The 15,699-nt window shown below is 34.2% G+C and overlaps 10 protein-coding genes across 10 annotated transcripts; all 10 read left to right on the forward strand.

The window, feature by feature from the left end:
- The first annotated feature begins 3,370 nt into the window (after positions 1-3,370).
- On the forward strand, positions 3,371-3,787 carry LOC107803819 (putative zinc finger A20 and AN1 domain-containing stress-associated protein 8). Its single transcript, XM_016627608.1, has one exon. It carries the CDS (start codon positions 3,371-3,373, stop codon positions 3,785-3,787), a length of 417 nt encoding a protein of 138 aa, XP_016483094.1.
- Positions 3,788-4,147: 360 nt separating this feature from the next.
- Positions 4,148-4,564, forward strand: LOC107803820 (putative zinc finger A20 and AN1 domain-containing stress-associated protein 8). Its single transcript, XM_016627609.2, has one exon. It carries the CDS (start codon positions 4,148-4,150, stop codon positions 4,562-4,564), a length of 417 nt encoding a protein of 138 aa, XP_016483095.2.
- Positions 4,565-4,924: 360 nt separating this feature from the next.
- On the forward strand, positions 4,925-5,341 carry LOC107803822 (putative zinc finger A20 and AN1 domain-containing stress-associated protein 8). Its single transcript, XM_016627610.2, has one exon. The coding sequence runs from the start codon at positions 4,925-4,927 to the stop codon at positions 5,339-5,341; it is 417 nt and encodes a 138-aa protein (XP_016483096.2).
- A 360-nt stretch (positions 5,342-5,701) lies between these two features.
- LOC107803823 (putative zinc finger A20 and AN1 domain-containing stress-associated protein 8) lies at positions 5,702-6,118 on the forward strand. The gene has a single exon (XM_075250896.1). It carries the CDS (start codon positions 5,702-5,704, stop codon positions 6,116-6,118), a length of 417 nt encoding a protein of 138 aa, XP_075106997.1.
- A 1,913-nt stretch (positions 6,119-8,031) lies between these two features.
- Positions 8,032-8,448, forward strand: LOC107770951 (putative zinc finger A20 and AN1 domain-containing stress-associated protein 8). The gene has a single exon (XM_016590279.2). The coding sequence runs from the start codon at positions 8,032-8,034 to the stop codon at positions 8,446-8,448; it is 417 nt and encodes a 138-aa protein (XP_016445765.2).
- Positions 8,449-8,808: 360 nt separating this feature from the next.
- On the forward strand, positions 8,809-9,225 carry LOC107770952 (putative zinc finger A20 and AN1 domain-containing stress-associated protein 8). Its single transcript, XM_016590280.2, has one exon. The coding sequence runs from the start codon at positions 8,809-8,811 to the stop codon at positions 9,223-9,225; it is 417 nt and encodes a 138-aa protein (XP_016445766.2).
- A 360-nt stretch (positions 9,226-9,585) lies between these two features.
- Positions 9,586-10,002, forward strand: LOC107770953 (zinc finger A20 and AN1 domain-containing stress-associated protein 6-like). Its single transcript, XM_075250898.1, has one exon. The coding sequence runs from the start codon at positions 9,586-9,588 to the stop codon at positions 10,000-10,002; it is 417 nt and encodes a 138-aa protein (XP_075106999.1).
- Positions 10,003-10,362: 360 nt separating this feature from the next.
- LOC107770955 (putative zinc finger A20 and AN1 domain-containing stress-associated protein 8) lies at positions 10,363-10,779 on the forward strand. The gene has a single exon (XM_016590282.2). It carries the CDS (start codon positions 10,363-10,365, stop codon positions 10,777-10,779), a length of 417 nt encoding a protein of 138 aa, XP_016445768.1.
- Positions 10,780-11,139: 360 nt separating this feature from the next.
- On the forward strand, positions 11,140-11,556 carry LOC107770956 (putative zinc finger A20 and AN1 domain-containing stress-associated protein 8). The gene has a single exon (XM_016590283.2). The coding sequence runs from the start codon at positions 11,140-11,142 to the stop codon at positions 11,554-11,556; it is 417 nt and encodes a 138-aa protein (XP_016445769.1).
- Positions 11,557-11,916: 360 nt separating this feature from the next.
- On the forward strand, positions 11,917-12,333 carry LOC107770957 (zinc finger A20 and AN1 domain-containing stress-associated protein 6-like). Its single transcript, XM_016590284.1, has one exon. The coding sequence runs from the start codon at positions 11,917-11,919 to the stop codon at positions 12,331-12,333; it is 417 nt and encodes a 138-aa protein (XP_016445770.1).
- The last annotated feature ends 3,366 nt before the right edge of the window (positions 12,334-15,699 follow it).

Here is a 15,699-nt window from a genome sequence, read left to right on the forward strand (position 1 = left end):
ACAAAGATAATCACTAAAGCTCTTGGCCGGTTGTATGATGCACCCTATGCTACTTGGAGTGACTTTCCACCGGAGCTCGTGCAGCAAATTTTTAACCAATTTAAGGTTTTAATACAATTCTTATCTATTTAAATATTATATTAATAATATTTTCATCTAACGTTACACACTTCATTTGCAGACTAAGTGTACCTGGGAGGACCGGCATAACAGTGTCATTCTTGCAAATTTTGAGTTCAAATGCCGTAAGAGACTATCTGATTCCTTCTATTATGTTTGGAAGAAGAGCAAGAAACCTTCATGGGTTCTACCGCACATATGGGAGGATCTGCTGAGGCAGTAGACCACTGAGAAGTTCGAGAAGAAGAGTGAACAGGGAAAGAAGGTCCGAGCATCTGAGAAGGGTAGCTCCTTGCACTGTATGGGCACAAGGAGCATGTGGACTGCAAGGAGACTACTGGTAATTCCTTAAAATATTTAATTCTATTTTTATCGAACTATATTTATATATTTTAATTTAGTTAACATGTTTTTATTATATTTGTAGGAAACAAAATATGGAAGGAAGATGACTCATGATGAGTTCTTCATGGAGACTCACATCTGGAAGAAGAAGGCATCGATAGATCCAAGTAGATGGGTCGAGGACCGGGCGGAGACTACATATGTAAGTTTCATAACTACTATAACTTGAAATTAATATTTATAATATTATATAGCTAATAATTTTCTATCTTCTAAATAAAGGGTCGCTACAAAATTAATGTGGAGGAGTACACTCAGAGCTTGCCACCGAATGAGCAAGGCGAGCGACCACCCATTTCAGACCAAGAAGCACAGAAGATATGGTTGGATGTTGTCGGTGGTCCTAAAAAGGGGATAGCATACGGCCTTCCAGAGAGATCATTTAGGTGCTACAGGGCTAGATTGCAACGTATAGGGACTTCCGCCCAAGGCGAGGCAATTGATATGTCGACTCTCTTGTCTATGGAGAAGAAGATCGCAAAGCTGATAGCAGAGCTTGAAGAGACAAAGGCTAGAGAACAAAAGAGAGATGAATAATATGATACCCTTCAAGTTCAACTAGAAAAGAGGGACCAACAATTTAATCTCCTTCAAGGTGAGCTAGCCAATCTTCTTGCTAGTGGTGCTTTCCTCATTCCCCGGTCTCGTGAATCTTCCCCAGATGCTAATCCTTCATCGTGATCCTTCGAACCATGCCGACGATGAAGCTTCTAGTAGTGAAGATGGAAATGATGCAATACAAAACATTCATTGAATGTGTGTATTGCTAAACAAAGTCTTGAACTTGTGAATATTTAGTTGGGAATAGTTTTGAATGATGATTGTGTTGTTGATATTATTTTGTTATTGAACATTTGTATAGTTGTTGTTGTGGTTGGCATTGTTGTTGTTGTTGTGGTTGTTATTAGCATTGTTGTTGTGGTTGTGGTTATTAGCGTTGTTGTTGTGGTTGTTGTTGTTGTTAGTTAATTGTGGTTGAATGGCAGCAATGTAATGCTGCCATTATAGGATGGATATTGGTTATAATTGGCAGGTGGTGTAGCTTAAAAGCAAGCATATTCTACCAGGTTTTTACCCAGAAAACCGACCGATTTCGGTCGGAATTCTCATATTAAAACCCAAAAATTCATAATTTTCGACCGACGTTGGTCGGTAATTTCAATTTGAAATCTATATATATTTGAAATTTCCGACCGACGTCGGTCGGAAATAACTTTATTTATTTATTTATTTATTCCGAAATTCATAATTTCCGACCGAAGTCGGTCGTAAAGTTCAATTTGAAATCTGCAGATATTTGAAATTTCCGACCGAAGTCAGTCAGAAATAACTTTTTTTATTTTTTTATTATTCCGACCGAGTTCGGTCGGTCTGTTAAAATTTACGAAGAAATATAAAATAATTATATATTTATAATTCCGACCGAAGTCAGTCGCTATTGTGAAAAATAAATAAAAAATAATTAAAATAATACCGACCGACTTCGGTCGGTGTATTTATTTTTCCAACAAAACTTGTCAGCCAAAGCGGTCAACCAATGGTTGAATTAACCGACCGACTTCTGTCGGAAAAGTGCGACCGCTGTCAGTCGCAACACCTTAGCGACTATTAATGTTCCGACAAATTAAAAGCGGTCAGAAATCGATCACTTTTCCTTTAATTCCGACCGATTTTGATCGGTTTTGGTAGACGAAATTTGGCAATTTTCTAGTAGTGATAATTGCTATAGTTAATGTGTATTTGGATAATATTAAGAATGAAGCAAGAAGATGATCAAGTTATTGTTGGAAAACTGCACAATATAGCTACTCTATAAAATAATAGTCGACAAAATGTCTGTATTTTGTATATCAATGCATAATATACAAAAAAATATACATATTTTTATACATAATCAGTGTATTTTTGTTTATTGGCTAGTGAATATAATTATTTTTGACCGACAGGTCAAATATATAACTTCCCCGTTATTATTCTCAAAAGACATTTATATTTAAAAGTTTCGTAAATACTGTAGGAAAATATTTTCCTATGTAAAAGAATTAGAAAATAATGAAATCTTAGAAAATTTGAATATTATATTTTTATATAGGCGGATGATAAGCTGAAAGACCAAACCAGATTTATACTTTTATTCAGATTTTATTTTCGCATAAAAAATAGTTAAATTTTAAATAATTTTGAAATTATAACTAATTTTCAATTGGCAATTATAAATCAGGCTAATTATGAATTTCTCCCTCATTTGTGTTGGGGAAGGACCGATACCAAAACCAAATAGAAGAGGAAGCCGAGGGAACAGAAGTCAATACCAAGCAGTTTACCAGACTAAAATTAGGAAACGACCCGAAAAAATAAAAATTAGGGAAGTCCCAATTTGATTTCCATTGGGAATACCAACTTTTTTATGTGATCGTAACTCATTTTTCATTATTTAAATTTACAATTCCAAAATTTTTTATCTTTAATGAAACTATTTGCAATAATCTTGACAAGTAAAAAATTACCCGAAGGTCCCTATTAAACTCACAACAAAATATACTAACAATTAGGCCAAGTTAAATAACGATATAAACGACATTCCATATTAAAGAAGGCCAAAGTTTTTGATCGACCCCACTAACTATTGTCCTAATCTCTTTCGGGCAAGGATTTCCAAATATTAGTAACATTCTCAACCAAAAACCAAACAAAAGGAGGGTAGGGATATTAAATTAGGAAAGTCCTAGTTCGATCTTAATTTGGATTACAAGCTTCCTCTATATATTAACGGCAAATACAACATCAGCTGCACTTGTCAATATTGAGAAGAGCTAACTACACTATTACTACCAAAGGGAAAAGAATGACTTCATGTGACAAAGCAGAAAACTCAAGTTTATGTGCAAGTGGTTGCGGCTTCTATGGTAACCCAAGCAATCACAACCTTTGTTCCCAATGCTATACAGCTTTCTTGAAAGAAGAATCCGCCAAGAGTGCAATAGCTTTATCTGAAAAGTTATCTTTTCTTACTGTTGATGATACTGTTAAAACTAAAAACGACGATGGTTTGACGAAGAAAACGAAGACAGAAAGGTGCAAGAGTTGTAAGAAGAAGGTGGGATTAGTAGGGTTTAGTTGTAAGTGTGGTGGAATATTTTGCAGGATTCATAGGTACCCAGAGGAACATGCATGCACATTGAATTTCAAGTCTATGGGACGTGTGCTTTTGGCTAAGGAAAATCCTCTTTGCAAAGCTGATAAACTTGAGTATAGGATCTAAGGCATTCAATTTTAAGTCTATTGCTTTTGTTTTGATTAATACCAAATAGTGTAAAGTTGCAGTTTCCGTTTGAGAATATTTTTATTAAGGTCATATATACTATTTACGAGTACATGGTGAATGAAGCTACAACGATCTCATTTTCCTATATTAGTTTCTCCTTTTTTTGTCTGTGGGGGCATTTTATTTTAGGAAAACAATAATTGAAAACGAAATTAAAGAAGGCTTGAGACGGGAGAACGACTTTCCTCAAACAAGATATTTTCCGTGTTCAAATTGGGGAAACACAAACACTATTACTACAAGTGATAAGTTGCTTCAATCTATTAGAAGAAAATTAATTCTTTCAAAGGGAAAAGAATGACTTCTTGTGACAAAGCAGAAAACTCAAGTTTATGCGCAAGGGGTTGCGGCTTCTATGGTAACCCAAACAACCACAACATTTGTTCCCAATTCTATAAAGCTTTCTTGAAAGAAGAATCCGCCAAGAGTGCAATAGCTTTATCTGAAAAGTTATATTTTCTTATTGTTGATGATACTGTTAAAACTGAAAACGACGAAGGTTTGACGAAGAATACGAAGATAAAAAGGTGCAATAGTTGTAAGAAGAAGGTGGGATTAGTAGGGTTTAGTTGTAAGTGTGGTGGAATATTTTGCAGGATTCATAGGTACCCAGAGGAACATGCATGCACATTCAATTTCAAGTCTATGGGACGTGCACTTTTGGCTAAGGAAAATCTTCTTTGCAAAGCTGATAAACTGGAGTATAGGATCTAAGGCATTCAATTTTAAGTCTATTGCTTTTGTTTTGATTAATACCAAATAGTGTAAAGTTGCAGTTTCCGTTTGAGAACATTTTTATTAAGGTCATATATACTATTTACGAGTACATGGTGAATGAAGCTACAACGATCTCATTTTCCTATATTAGTTTCTCCTTTGTTTGTCTGTGGGGGCATTTTATTTTAGGAAAACAATAATTGAAAACGAATTTGAAGAAGGCTTGAGACGGGAGAACGACTTTCCTCAAACAAGATATTTTCCGTGTTCAAATTGGGGAAACACAAACACTATTACTACAAGTGATAAGTTGCTTCAATCTATTAGAAGAAACTTAATTCTTTCAAAGGGAAAAGAATGACTTCTTGTGACAAAGCAGAAAACTCAAGTTTATGCCCAAGGGGTTGCGGCTTCTATGGTAACCCAAGCAACCACAACATTTGTTCCCAATTCTATAAAGCTTTCTTGAAAGAAGAATCCGCCAAGAGTGCAATAGCTTTATCTGAAAAGTTATATTTTCTTACTGTTGATGATACTGTTAAAACTGGAAACGACGATGGTTTGACGATGAAGACGAAGACAGAAAGGTGCAAGATTTGTAAGAAGAAGGTGGGATTAGTAGGGTTTAGTTGTAAGTGTGGTGGAATGTTTTGCAAGATTCATAGGCCCCCAGAGGAACATGCATGCACATTCAATTTCAAATCTATGGAACGTGCGCTTTTGGCTAAGGAAAATCCTCTTTGCAAAGCTGATAAACTTGAGTATAGGATCTAAGGCATTCAATTTTAAGTCTATTGCTTTTGTTTTGATTAATACCAAATAATGTAAAGTTGCAGTTTCCGTTTGAGAATATTTTTATTAAGGTCATATATACTATTTACGAGTACATGGTGAATGAAGCTACAACGATCTCATTTTCCTATATTAATTTCTCCTTTTTTTGTCTGTGGGGGCATTTTATTTTAGGAAAACAATAATTGAAAACGAAATTGAAGAAGGCTTGAGACGGGAGAACGACTTTCCTCAAACAAGATATTTTCCGTGTTCAAATTGGGGAAACACAAACACTATTACTACAAGTGATAAGTTGCTTCAATCTATTAGAAGAAACTTAATTCTTTCAAAGGGAAAAGAATGACTTCTTGTGACAAAGCAGAAAACTCAAGTTTATGCCCAAGGGGTTGCGGCTTCTATGGTAACCCAAGCAACCACAACATTTGTTCCCAATTCTATAAAGCTTTCTTGAAAGAAGAATCCGCCAAGAGTGCAATAGCTTTATCTGAAAAGTTATATTTTCTTACTGTTGATGATACTGTTAAAACTGGAAACAACGATGATTTGACGATGAAGACGAAGACAGAAAGGTGCATTAGTTGTAAGAAGAAGGTGGGATTAGTAGGATTTAGTTGTAAGTGTGGTAGAATATTTTGCAGGATTCATAGGTACCCAGAGGAACATGCATGCACATTCAATTTCAAGTCTATGGGACGTGCGCTTTTGGCTAAGGAAAATCCTCTTTGCAAAGTTGATAAACTTGAGTATAGGATCTAAGGCATTCAATTTTAAGTCTATTCTTTTTGTTTTGATTAATACCAAATAGTGTAAAGTTGCAGTTTCCGTTTGAGAACATTTTTATTAAGGTCATATATACTATTTACGGGTACATGGTGAATGAAGCTACAACGATCTCATTTTCCTATATTAGTTTCTCCTTTTTTTGTCTGTGGGGGCATTTTATTTTAGGAAAACATTAATTGAAAACGAAATTGAAGAAGGCTTGAGACAGGAGAACGACTTTCCTCAAACAAAATATTTTCCGTGTTCAAATTAGGGAAACACAAACACTATTACCACAAGTGATAAGTTTTTTCAATCTACTAGAAGAAAATTAATTCTTTCAAAGGAAAAAGAATGACTTCTTGTGACAAAGCAGAAAACTCAAGTTTATACGCAAGGAGTTGCGGCTTCTATGGTAACCCAAGCAATCACAACATTTGTTCCCAATTCTATAAAGCTTTCTTGAAAGAAGAATCCGCCAAGAGTGCAATAGCTTTATCTGAAAAGTTATATTTTCTTACTGTTGATGATACTGTTAAAACTGGAAACGACGATGGTTTGACGATGAAGACAAAGACAGAAAGGTTCAAGAATTGTAAGAAGAAGGTAGATTGGTAGGGTTTAGTTATAAGTGTGGTGGAATGTTTTGCACGATTCATAGGTACCCAGAGGAACATGCATGTACATTCAATTTCAAGTCTATGGGACGTGCGCTTTTGGCTAAGAAAAATCCTCTTTGCAAATCAGATAAACTTGAGTATAGGATCTAAGGCATTCAATTTTAAGTCTATTGCTTTTGTTTTTATTAATACCAAATAATGTAAAGTTGCAGTTCCCGTTTGAGAATATTTTTATTAAGGTCATATATACTATTTACGAGTACATGGTGAATGAAGCTACAACGATCTCATTTTTCTATATTAGTTTCTCCTTTTTTTGTCTGTGGGGGCATTTTATTTTAGGAAAACAATAATTGAAAACGAAATTGAAGAAGGCTTGAGACGGGAGAACGACTTTCCTCAAACAAGTTATTTCCCGTGTTCAAATTGGGGAAACACAAACACTATTACTACACGTGATAAGTTGCTTCAATCTACTAGAAGAAAATTAGTTCTTTCAAAGGGAAAAGAATGACTTCTTGTGACAAAGCAAAAAACTCAAGTTTATGCGCAAGGGGTTGTGGCTTCTATGGTAACCCAAGCAACCACAACATTTGTTCCCAATTCTATAAAGCTTTCTTGAAAGAAGAATCCGCCAAGAGTGCAATAGCTTTATCTGAAAAGTTATATTTTCTTACTGTTGATGATACTGTTAAAACTGAAAATGACGATGGTTTGACGATGAATACGGAGACAGAAAGGTGCAATAGTTGTATAAAGAAGGTGGGATTAGTAGGGTTTAGTTATAAGTGTGGTGGAATATTTTGCAGGATTCATAGGTACCCAGAGGAACATGCATGCACATTCAATTTCAAGTCTATGGGACGTGCACTTTTGGCTAAGGAAAATCCTCTTTGCAAAGCTGATAAACTTGAGTATAGGATCTAAGGCATTCAATTTTAAGTCTATTGCTTTTGTTTTGATTAATACCAAATAGTGTAAAGTTGCAGTTTCCGTTTGAGAATATTTTTATTAAGGTCATATATACTATTTACGAGTACATGGTGAATGAAGCTACAACGATCTCATTTTCCTATATTAGTTTCTCCTTTTTTTGTCTGTGGGGGCATTTTATTTTAGGAAAACAATAATTGAAAACGAAATTGAAGAAGGCTTGAGACGGGAGAACGACTTTCCTCAAACAAGATATTTCCCGTGTTCAAAATAGGGAAACACAAACACTATAACTACAAGTAATAAGTTGCTTCAATCTACTAAAAGAAAATTAATTCTTTCAAAGGGAAAAGAATGACTTCTTATGACAAAGCAGAAAACTCAAGTTTATGCGTAAGGGGTTGCGGCTTCTATGATAACCCAAGCAATTACAATATTTGTTCCCAATTCTATAAAGCTTTCTTGAAAAAAGAATCCGCCAAGAGTGCAATAGCTTTATCTGAAAAGTTATATTTTCTTACTGTTGATGATACTGTTAAAACTGGAAATGACGATTGTTTGACGATGAAGACGAAGACAGAAAGGTGCAAGAGTTGTAAGAAGAAGGTGGGATTAGTAGGGTTTAGTTGTAAGTGTGGTGGAATGTTTTGCAAGATTCATAGGCCCCCAGAGGAACATGCATGCACATTCAATTTCAAATCTATGGAACGTGCGCTTTTGGCTAAGGAAAATCCTCTTTGCAAAGCTGATAAACTTGAGTATAGGATCTAAGGCATTCAATTTTAAGTCTATTGCTTTTGTTTTGATTAATACCAAATAATGTAAAGTTGCAGTTTCCGTTTGAGAATATTTTTATTTAGGTCATATATACTATTTACGAGTACATGGTGAATGAAGCTACAACGATCTCATTTTCCTATATTAGTTTCTCCTTTTTTTGTCTGTGGGGGCATTTTATTTTAGAAAAACAATAATTAAAAATGAAATTGAAGAAGGCTTGAGACGGGTGAACGACTTTCCTCAAACAAGATATTTCCCGTGTTCAAATTGGGGAAACACAAACACTATTACTACACGTGATAAGTTGCTTCAATCTACTAGAAGAAAATTAATTCTTTCAAAGGGAAAAGAATGGCTTCTTGTGACAAAGCAGAAAACTCAAGTTTATGCGCAAGGGGTTGCGGCTTCTATGATAACCCAAGCAATTACAACATTTGTTCCCAATTCTATAAAGCTTTCTTGAAAAAAGAATCCGCCAAGAGTGCAATAGCTTTATCTGAAAAGTTATATTTTCTTACTGTTGATGATACTGTTAAAACTGGAAATGACGATTGTTTGACGATGAAGACGAAGACAGAAAGGTGCAAGTGTTGTAAGAAGAAGGTGGGATTAGTAGGGTTTAGTTGTAAGTGTGGTGGAATGTTTTGCAGGATTCATAGGCACCCAGAGGAACATGCATGCACATTCAATTTCAAGTCTATGGGACGTGCGCTTTTGGCTAAGGAAAATCCTCTTTGCAAAGCTGATAAACTTGAGTATAGGATCTAAGACATTCAATTTTAAGTCTATTGCTTTTGTTTTGATTAATACCAAATAGTGTAAAGTTGCAGTTTCCGTTTGAGAATATTTTTATTAAGGTCATATATACTATTTACGAGTACATGGTGAATGAAGCTACAACGATCTCATTTTCCTATATTAGTTTCTCCTTTTTTTGTCTGTGGGGGCATTTTATTTTAGGAAAACAATAATTGAAAATGAAATTGAAGAAGGCTTGAGACGGGAGAACGACTTTTCTCAAACAAGATATTTCCCGTGTTCAAATTGGGGAAACACAAACACTATTACTACAAGTAATAAGTTGCTTCAATCTATTAAAAGAAAATTAATTCTTTCAAAGGGAAATGAATGGCTTCTTGTGACAAAGCAGAAAACTCAAGTTTATGCGCAAGGGGTTGCGGCTTCTATGGTAACCCAAGCAACTACAACATTTGTTCCCAATTCTATAAAGCTTTCTTGAAAGAAGAATCCGCCAAGATTGCAATAGCTTTATCTGAAAAGTTATATTTTCTTACTGTTGATGATACTGTTAAAACTGAAAACGACGATGGTTTGACGATGAAGACGAAGACAGAAAGGTGCAAGAGTTGTAAGAAGAAGGTGGGATTAGTAGTGTTTAGTTGTAAGTGTGGTGGAATATTTTGCAGGATTCATAGGTACCTAGAGGAACATACATGCACATTCAATTTCAAGTCTATGGGACGTGCGCTTTTGGTTAAGGAAAATCCTCTTTGCAAAGCTGATAAACTTGAGTATAGGATCTAAGGCATTCAATTTTAAGTCTATTGCTTTTGTTTTGATTAATACCAAATAATGTAAAGTTGCAGTTTCCGTTTGAGAATATTTTTATTAAGGTCATATATATTATTTACGAGTACATGGTGAATGAAGCTACAACGATCTCATTTTCCTATATTAGTTTCTCCTTTTTTTGTCTGTGGAGGCATTTTATTTTAGGAAAACAATAATTGAAAACGAAATTGAAGAAGGCTTGAGACGTGAGAACGGCTTTCCTCAAACAAGATATTTTCCGTGTTCAAATTGGGGAAACACAAACACTATTACTACAAGTGATAAGTTGCTTCAATCTATTAAAAGAAAATTAATTCTTTCAAAGGGAAATGAATGGCTTCTTGTGACAAAGCAGAAAACTCAAGTTTATGCGCAAGGGGTTGCGGCTTCTATGGTAACCCAAGCAACTACAACATTTGTTCCCAATTCTATAAAGCTTTCTTGAAAGAAGAATCCGCCAAGATTGCAATAGCTTTATCTGAAAAGTTATATTTTCTTACTGTTGATGATACTGTTAAAACTGAAAACGACGATGGTTTGACGATGAAGACGAAGACAGAAAGGTGCAATAGTTGTAAGAAGAAGGTGGGATTAGTAGGGTTTAGTTGTAAGTGTGGTGGAATATTTTGCAGGATTCATTGGTACCCAAAGGAACTTGCATGCACATTCAATTTCAAGTCTATGGGACGTGCGCTTTTGGTTAAGGAAAATCCTCTTTGCAAAGCTGATAAACTTGAGTATAGGATCTAAGACATTCAATTTTAAGTCTATTGCTTTTGTTTTGATTAATACCAAATAGTGTAAAGTTACAGTTTTCGTTTGAGAACATTTTTATTAAGGTCATATATACTATTTACGAGTACATGGTGAATGAAGCTACAACGATCTCATTTTCCTATATTAGTTTCTCCTTTTTTTGTCTGTGGGGGCATTTTATTTTAGGAAAACAATAATTGAAAATGAAATTGAAGAAGGCTTGAGACGGGAGAACGACTTTTCTCAAACAAGATATTTCCCGTGTTCAAATTGGGGAAACACAAACACTATTACTACAAGTGATAAGTTGCTTCAATCTACTAGAAGAAAATTAATTCTTTCGAAGGGAAAACAATGACTTCTTGTGACAAAGCAGAAAACTCAAGTTTATGCGCAAGGGGTTGCGGTTTCTATGGTAACCCAAGCAATCACAATATTTGTTCCCAATTCTATAAAGCTTTCTTGAAAGAAGAATCCGCCAAGAGTGCAATAGCTTTATCTGAAAAGTTATATTTTCTTACTGTTGATGATACTGTTAAAACTGGAAACGACGATGGTTTGTCGATGAAGACGAAGACAGAAAGGTGCAAGAGTTGTAAGAAGAAGGTGGGATTAGTAGGGTTTAGTTGTAAGTGTAGTGGAATGTTTTGCAGGATTCATAGGTACCCAGAGGAACATGCATGCACATTCAATTTCAAGTCTATGGGATGTGCACTTTTGGCTAAGAAAAATCCTCTTTGCAAAGCTGATAAACTTGAGTATAGGATCTAAGGCATTCAATTTTAAGTCTATTGCTTTTGTTTTGATTAATACTAAATAATGTAAAGTTGCAGTTTCCGTTTGAGAATATTTTTATTAAGGTCATATATACTATTTACGAGTACATGGTGAATGAAGCTACAATGATCTCATTTTCCTATATTAGTTTCTCCTTTTTTTGTCTGTAGGGGCATTTTATTTTAGGAAAACAATAATTGAAAACGAAATTGAAGAAGGCTTGAGACGGGAGAACGACTTTCCTCAAACAAGATATTTCCCGTGTTCAAATTGGGGAAACATAAACACTATTACTACAAGTGATAAGTTGCTTCAATCTATTAGAGGAAAATTAATTCTTTCAAAGGGAAAAGAATGACTTCTTGTGACAAAGCAGAAAACTCAAGTTTATGCGCAAGGGGTTGCGGCTTCTATGGTAACCCAAGCAACTACAACATTTGTTCCCAATTCTATAAAGCTTTCTTAAAAGAAGAATCCGTTAAGAGTGCAATAGCTTTATCTGAAAAGTTATATTTTCTTACTGTTGATGATACTGTTAAAACTGGAAACGAAGATGGTTTGACGATGAAGACGAAGACAGAAAGGTGCAATAGTTATAAGAAGAAGGTGGGATTAGTAGGGTTTAGTTGTAAGTTTGGTGGAATATTTTGCAGGATTCATATGTACCCAGAGGAACTTACATGCACATTCAATTTCAAGTATATGGGACGTGCGCTTTTGGTTAAGGAAAATCCTCTTTGCAAAGCTGATAAACTTGAGTATAGGATCTAAGGCATTCAATTTTAAGTCTATTGCTTTTGTTTTGATTAATACCAAATAGTGTAAAGTTGTAGTTTCCGTTTGAGAACATTTTTATTAAGGTCGTATATACTATTTAAAGTTGCTTTTGTTTGGTGCACGCCATCCACTTATTTCCTTGAAACTGGTGATTATTTCAAAAGGTGATATTTATTACAGTTCAACATCTGAAAAAGTGGGACAACCCCAATGGTCCCTTTTTATATGTTAGTGATGTGATGGTTTGGCCTTTCAGCTTATCATCCGCCTATATAAAAATATAATGTTTAATATTTTTTGAGGATAGTAAAACCTATTTACATTTTACTCCTACAGTATTTACGGAACTTTAAAATACTTTTTCCATTCTTAATATTAGCCAAATACACATTAACTATAGTAATTATATGTCCAATTTGGGATGGCGAAGTATCTATGAGACGGAAAAGAAATATGTTTTGTGTAAAATACCCACACACACAAACACATACACAAAAGGAGAAACTAATACAGGAAAATAAGATCGGTGTAGCTTCATTCACCATGTACTCGTAAATACTATATATGAAACAAGAAGATGATTAGACTATTTTGTATATTTTAAGGAAATTTACATGGTATAACTAATTTATGCACTATATTTACCATAAATAAATACACTTTAAAATAATTATAATACATAGCTATATTTTGGATTTTACAGCAAATTCCCTTTATAAGAATTAGGAAAAAACCCTAGTAGCTAAGAAAGAAAAAGTTACGCAACAGCAATCTTCATCTTCCTTGAACCAGCAGCTCTTTCCATAAAACTCTAAAAGGAATTGCCAATAGATGGGTATTGTCCCGAATGAAGCCCGTGTCTGACCATAGGAAACGAAATGGGGGGATTTGCATCTATACCCAGTTTTTGGGTCACATTTTAACCTACACTCGCTTTGCAAAAAAAATTATAAGCGTACCCACTTTTCGGATAACTTCAGGCATACGGGCCTAAAGTAGCAAAAATTTATGTCTACCTGAAGTGTAGCTTTACCTGAAATTTGAATTTCAGAATTTTTTACCTGAAGTGTAGCCTTATCAAAGCAAAACTTCAGATATTTTTGCCTGATGTTTGGCCTGACTTGCAAAGGCAATCACGCAAACTTCAGTTCATAGTGCAAGGGAAAACTTCAGTTTCTCCTCACTTCATAGTGCAAACTTCAGACAAATTAGTCTGAAGTTCTTCAATTTGTAGTGCAAACTTCAGGAACTTTAGTTCATAGTGCAAGGGCAAACTTCAGTTTTTCCTCACTTCATAGTGCAAACTTCAGACAAATTAATCTGAAACTCTTCAATTTGTAGTGCAAACTTCAGGAACTTCAGTTCATAGTGCAAGGACAAACTTCAGTTTTCCCACTCTTCATAGTGCAAATTTCAGACAAATTAGTCTGAAGTTCTTCAATTTGTAGTGCAAACTTCAGGAACTTCAGTTCATAGTGCAAGGGCAAACTTCAGTTTCTCCTCACTTCATAGTGTAAATTTCAGACAAATTAGTCTGAAGTTCTTCAATTTGTAGTGCAAACTTCAGGACAATTTAACTGTTCGGTGTAACTAAGAGCTGGTTTGGCATCACATCGGGATTTACCTCATGGGGAATTCTTCATGTTCTTCATACTGGATTTGGAACTTCTGTATATTCAGTATGAGATAAACACATAACAAGATGAACTAGAGGGTATGTGTTGCGCTCTCGATGCATTTGGATTTGTATCTCGAGCTCGCAAAATAAAGGATTGTAAAATTTGCAGAAGCCCACGTTTTACCTTCTGTTGGCAGGGTTTCTGAATTTAAATAGAGAACAATAACAATACTCTGTATTGTTATTGTTATTTTATGACAGTATTTGATCAAATGTAGGTTAAGTTGTTAATTTGACTTAATATATTTTATTAGTGAATATATTAAAGTAGCGGTTGAAAAGTTAATTTGATAGACAAGAAGAGGAGGAAGAAAGGAGCGCATAGGTCAGGAGGAAGAAGAGGAGACGTCTGAAGTTGTTAAAATTAGGGTATAGGTTAAATAATTTTAAAAATATGGGTATAGGTTAAATGGGGGCGACTAAATAGGGCGCCCCGTGCAATTTTTACAAAGAAATGGGCCTCAAATATGGTCCAGACTCTTGGGCTCTCGACTTATTTGAGCCTGACATACAATAAGCCTTAGCTACATGCCCATGTTATCAATTTTCATAAGGGATTTTGGCATGGTGTAATAACGTACCTACATAATTGGGGGTATTATTTACCCCGTGTCAGAAATTATTCACATTTAGTAACCGAAAAAAGTGTATAAAATTTGTATAATGTTTGTATATAACATACAGAATGTATATATATATACACAAAATATATACAAATTTTATACATTTTTCGGCTATTATTTTTACAGCGGCTATACAGTGTCATTTTTCCTACATAATTGGCAGAAAAAAATCTTAATTATAGATATTGGCACCAGATAGCCAATAAATGTATATCACAAAAAAATGTGTATATTTTTACTTTCCTTCTTTGTATATATCCAAATGTATATTATTTTTTTTCCTTCTTTGTATATCCAAAATATGAAATTATAAATAAAGGTGTTTAAATTTTATTGTTGTCACTATATCAATATATATCATAATAAAATAATCGTATTACTTGTATATCACATTATATAATACATCGAATATGTGTATACCAAAATGGATATCACAAGTTTATTTTTTTCTTTGTGTATATCAAAAATTAATTTTCCTTCTTTGATCAAGAACAAAATTTAAATAAGTTTTACTCATAATGAATTTCGCCCTTTCAAAATCAAAATAGACGATTTGATCCCGATTAATCTTATATTGACAAATCTAACAATGTATATCACAATATACAACATGATATACACATAGGTATACATGATTATATACATAGATGTACAACACCTCAAACACATATATTCTTTTTTACAATAAATAAAAGAGAGGAAGAAGAAGAAATTGGTAATTTGCCTCATGAAAAAGAAAGAGAAAAAGAGCGAAATTCATTAGTACGAGAATTTACCTCTAAGATAGGTAAATATCAAATGGGAATCTTCATACCCGATCCAACCAAAAAAAAAAAAAAAAAAAAAAGATAGAAGAAGAAGAGAGGACAAAAAGAAATCTGAAATATGGTTTTCCTTTTTTTTCCTCTTAGTTCTTACTTTTTGGATAGAGATATATTTTTCAGGCATAAAATTAGGATGAGAATCCTCAGATTCTTCTATTATCTGTCGTCACTTTCTGGGAATTTGGCAATATATGCCCATTTTTTTTGGGCTTAAATTGCTAAATCTAATTCTTGG

The sequence above is a fragment of the Nicotiana tabacum genome, chromosome 4 (assembly GCF_000715075.1).
Source record: "Nicotiana tabacum cultivar K326 chromosome 4, ASM71507v2, whole genome shotgun sequence".
Classification (NCBI taxonomy): Eukaryota; Viridiplantae; Streptophyta; class Magnoliopsida; order Solanales; family Solanaceae; genus Nicotiana; species Nicotiana tabacum.